This window comes from Salmo salar, chromosome ssa17, assembly GCF_905237065.1.
Source record: "Salmo salar chromosome ssa17, Ssal_v3.1, whole genome shotgun sequence".
Lineage (NCBI taxonomy): Eukaryota > Metazoa > Chordata > Actinopteri > Salmoniformes > Salmonidae > Salmo > Salmo salar.
This window is the reverse complement of record NC_059458.1, coordinates 31,883,338-31,888,337: the sequence shown is the minus strand read 5'-3', so window position 1 is coordinate 31,888,337 and position 5,000 is coordinate 31,883,338. Positions and strand designations below refer to the sequence as shown.

Sequence of the window (5,000 nt, the reverse complement as noted above, 5' to 3'; positions counted from 1 at the left end):
TCACATGTGCAGATTGTTAACATATAGGAAGTGTTCATAATATGGTTGTGTTTATGTGGTTAAATGCTGTTCAGATGTACTCCAATCTGCATTAACATTCGGTCAAACTTAAATATAAAATTTTCTAAATGTTCTGAGGATGTCCAAGACAAGCTAAAATGTATATTGTGTGAACATCAATGGAATATTATGTTAAACCGAAAACAAATATTCTATGAACATCATAAAAACAGACTTATTTCATTCTTACAACATTAAGGGAATGTCCTGTGCAACCTAACTTAAACATTTTATGAATGTCATCACAACTGAGCATATCTTCTATTTTGGGAACATATCTCTTGTAATGTTCCCACACTGTTCCCACAACCTAATTACATGTTCTGGGAAAGGCTGTTCTGTCAACATTCTTGCAACATCAAAGGAATGTTTTGTTCACTCTGATAAAAACACTTTATGAATGTCAGCACAACTGGACAGTTTTTTTGTTTGTTTTGGGAACATATCTCTTGTCATGTTCACACAATGTTCCCACAACCTAATGAAACATTCTGGGAACCTTTAAAGAACATACGAAATGTGTTCTGTGAACCTGCTTGTAATATCAGGTGAATATTTTTTGCACCCTAAAGGAAACGTTACATAATGATCTGCACGACTGGACAGTTTTTGTGTTTTGGGAACATTTCTTTTGTGATGTTCCCACAATGTTCTCAACTAGACTGTTCCCACAACCTAACGAACCATTATGGGAACATTTAAAGAACAGATTACAGGTGTTCTAGGAACATTCTTTCAACATCAGGCGACTGTTTTATACAAAAATAATCATCTAACGAATGTTCTGGGAACCTTCACAGAAACAATTTTGGTTTGCTGGGTATACACACATGGATACACTCCTTCCTTCCTTCCTTCCTTCCTTCCTTCCTTCCTTCCTTCCTTCCTTCCTTCCTTCCTTCCTTCCTTCCTTCCTTCCTTCCTTCCTTCCTTCCTTCCTTCCTTCCTTCCTTCCTTCCTCTCTCTAACACACACACACACACAATCCCTATGCGTTTCTCCAGTTTCTGAATATAAAAACATTATCCGACCAGAGAATAAGGGCCAACAAACCTCCAGAAGTCATCTATCTGAGGGACTGCATCCAATTACGGGCCCGGGAATACTTAGCCTGGCCAATCGGAGCCAATAAAATATTATCTTAGCCAATCACACCCAATAAATATTATTCTGGCCAATCACAGCCTTTAAAATAACCCCATTCAACTGACTGACAGATATAGGCCAGGAGGGAGCTAAAATGATTTACACACACACACACACACACACACACACACACACACACACACACACACACACACACACACACACACACACACACACACACACACACACACACACACACACACACGCACACAGTGGATTTTTTTTACATTGTCTGCGTCAGAGAGAGGCCCATTAAAAGTCCCATAGTCATGTGGAAATTAAATGAATTCCCACCAAAGGGACATGCACAGACAACCCTGTGGTTACCCACACACACCACACCCACACACACCACACCCACACACACACCACACCCACACACACACTACACCACACACACACACACACACACACACACACACACACACCTTACCCCCACACACACACACCATACCGACACATACACCATACCCACACACACACACACACACCATACCGACACATACACCATACCCACACACACACTACACCCACACACACACTACACCCACACACACACTACACCCACACACACACTACACCCACACACACACCACACCCACACACACACACTACACCCACACACACACCACACCCACACACACACTACACCCACACACACACTACACCCACACACACACCACACCCACACACACACTACACCCACACACACACCACACCCACACACACACACACCTTACCCCACACACACACACCATACCGACACATACACCATACCCACACACACACACACACCATACCGACACATACACCACACCCACACACACCACACCCACACACACACACACACACACACACACACCACACACACACACACACACACACACACACACACACACCTTACCCCCACACACACACACCATACCGACACATACACCATACCCACACACACACACACACCATACCGACACATACACCATACCCACACACACACTACACCCACACACACACTACACCCACACACACACTACACCCACACACACACTACACCACACACACACCACACCCACACACACACACTACACCCACACACACACACCACACCCACACACACACTACACCCACACACACACTACACCCACACACACACTACACCCACACACACACCACACCCACACACACACTACACCCACACACACACCACACCCACACACACACACACCTTACCCCCACACACACACACCATACCGACACATACACCATACCCACACACACACACACACCATACCGACACATACACCACACCCACACACACCACACCCACACACACACTACACCCACACACACACTACACCCACACACACACTACACCCACACACACACCACACCCACACACACACTACACCCACACACCACACCCACACACACACTACACCCACACACACACTACACCCACACCACACCCACACACACACCACACCCACACACACCACACCCACACACACACTACACCCACACACACACCACACCCACACACACACACACCTTACCCCCACACACACACACCATACCGACACATACACCATACCCACACACACACACACACCATACCGACACATACACCATACCCACACACACACCATACCCACACGCCATACCCACACACACACACCACACCCACACACACACTACACCCACACACACACCACACCCACACACACACACACCTTACCCCCACACACACACACCATACCGACACATACACCATACCCACACACACACACACACCATACCGACACATACACCATACCCACACACACGCACACCATACCCACACACACACCACACCCACACGCCATACCCACACACACACACCATACCCACACACACACACCATACCCACACCATACACACACACACACACACACCATACAACCACACCATACACACACACACACACACACACACACACACACACACACACACACACACACACACACACACACACACACACACACACACACACACACACACACACACACACACACACACACACACACACACACACACACACACACACACACACACACACACACACACACCATACACACACACACACAGAGAGACTCCTCACCAATCCCCATACTTCCAGGCAAGTTCATTAGTTAGTGATTCGTCTCCAACAGTGTAGCCCAACCCAGCGCTCGCTGCTCGGCCTTCTGGGTACAGACCAAGCGTCCCTCATTTGGGAGTAGGTCACTGCATTGCATTTCCACACTAATTCATTCCATGACGAAGCCCAACTCTGAGACACCCCACTAATGTCTCTGACTGTCTAATTGACTGGGCCTCTTCGCTCTTCACACACCGACTGTCTGTATGTTTAAGACGTCAAATATTCAAATCCAATGGAGATTTCCCCATTAAGCACATCATTAATTCTATGTAAATGTTCCTGTGGATTGATTAAGTCATTATGACTGAGTGTTGCTGGAGGAGAGAGGGGGAGGAGAGAGGGGGAGAGAGAGGGGTGATGAGGAGAGGGGTGATGAGAGAGGGGGAGAGAGAGGGGTGATGAGGAGAGGGGTGATGAGAGAGGGGGAGAGAGAGGGGTGATGAGGAGAGGGGGAGAGAGATGGGTGATGAGAGAGGGGGAGGGAGAGGGGTGATGAGGATGAGGGAGGATGGACTGATCTGCAATACACATACTGGTCAACACACAGGGTGACTAACTGACCTGCCAGTGGAGAATTATGCTCCAAATGAGTCCAAGAATCAGTTTATGATTCCCATCAACAATGTCGGCTCCTCCTATATTCACCAGTTCAACCTGCAGAGAAGATACAGGGAGATAGAGATACAGGAAGATACCGGGAGGGAGAGATACAGGGAGAGATAGAGGGAGATACCGGGAGGGAGAGACAGGGAGGGAGAGAGAGAGAGAGAGAGACAGAGAGAGAGAGAGACAGAGACAGAGAGAGAGGGAGGAGGGAGGGAGAGACAGAGAGAAAGAGACAGAGAGAGAGAGAGCTGAGATAAATGTAATCTACTGTTTACTTTCTACCACCTCCAGAACCCTTGACTGATGGAAACTAATGCATTAACATACTGTATGTACACACTATACTGAACGCTCTACTGCTTACATACGCTTTCATAGACATGCAGTCATATATCCCTAATATAACAGAAGAGATATTCTCCTCCTCTCCTTGTCATCTTCTCACTCTTCCTCTTCCTCCCCCTCCTCTCTTCCTCCTCCTCTCTTCCTCCCCATCCTCTCTTCCTCCCCATCCTCTCTTCCTCCTCCACTCTTCCTCCTCCTTTTCTCTTCCTCCCCCCTATCTCCCTCTCCTCTCTTCCTCATCCTCCTCTCATCCTACCCCTCCTCTCTTCTTCCCCCTCCTCTCTTCCTTCTCCTCCTCTCTTCCTTCTCCTCCTCCTCTATTCCTCTCTTCCTCCCCTTCCTCTCTTCCTTCTCCTCCTCTCTTCTTCACCCTCCTCTCTTCTTCCCCTTCCTCTCTTCCTTCTCTCCCTCCTCTCTTCCTCTCTCTCTCTCTCCCTCCTCTCTTCCTCCCACCTGTCCTCTCCTCCTCAGTGTGTGATCTGTTCACTAATACGTACATTGTTCTTCTGTAGGATCTGCAGCGCTCTATTGACATTGTTTAGCGAGTGGACGCGCGTGAATCCTCTCTCTTTCACCTGCAGAGTCAGAACACACACACACATCAAGAAGAGAGAGAGAGAACACACACACACATCAAGAAGAGAGAGAGAGAGAGAACACACACACA

General features: G+C 47.8%; 1 protein-coding gene across 7 annotated transcripts in view; it reads right to left on the bottom strand.

Moving 5' to 3' along the window:
• LOC106592409 (dystrophin) overlaps positions 1-5,000 on the bottom strand; it is a 395,558-nt gene that overhangs the window by 225,007 nt on the left and 165,551 nt on the right. For all 7 annotated transcript variants that reach the window (XM_045699454.1, XM_045699451.1, XM_045699449.1 and 4 more), the window contains exons 4-5: positions 4,831-4,908; positions 3,944-4,036 (exon numbers count right to left, since the gene is read on the bottom strand). In XM_045699454.1, coding sequence (XP_045555410.1) covers positions 3,944-4,036; positions 4,831-4,908 — 171 coding nt within the window. The remainder of the gene's footprint in view (positions 1-3,943; positions 4,037-4,830; positions 4,909-5,000) is intronic.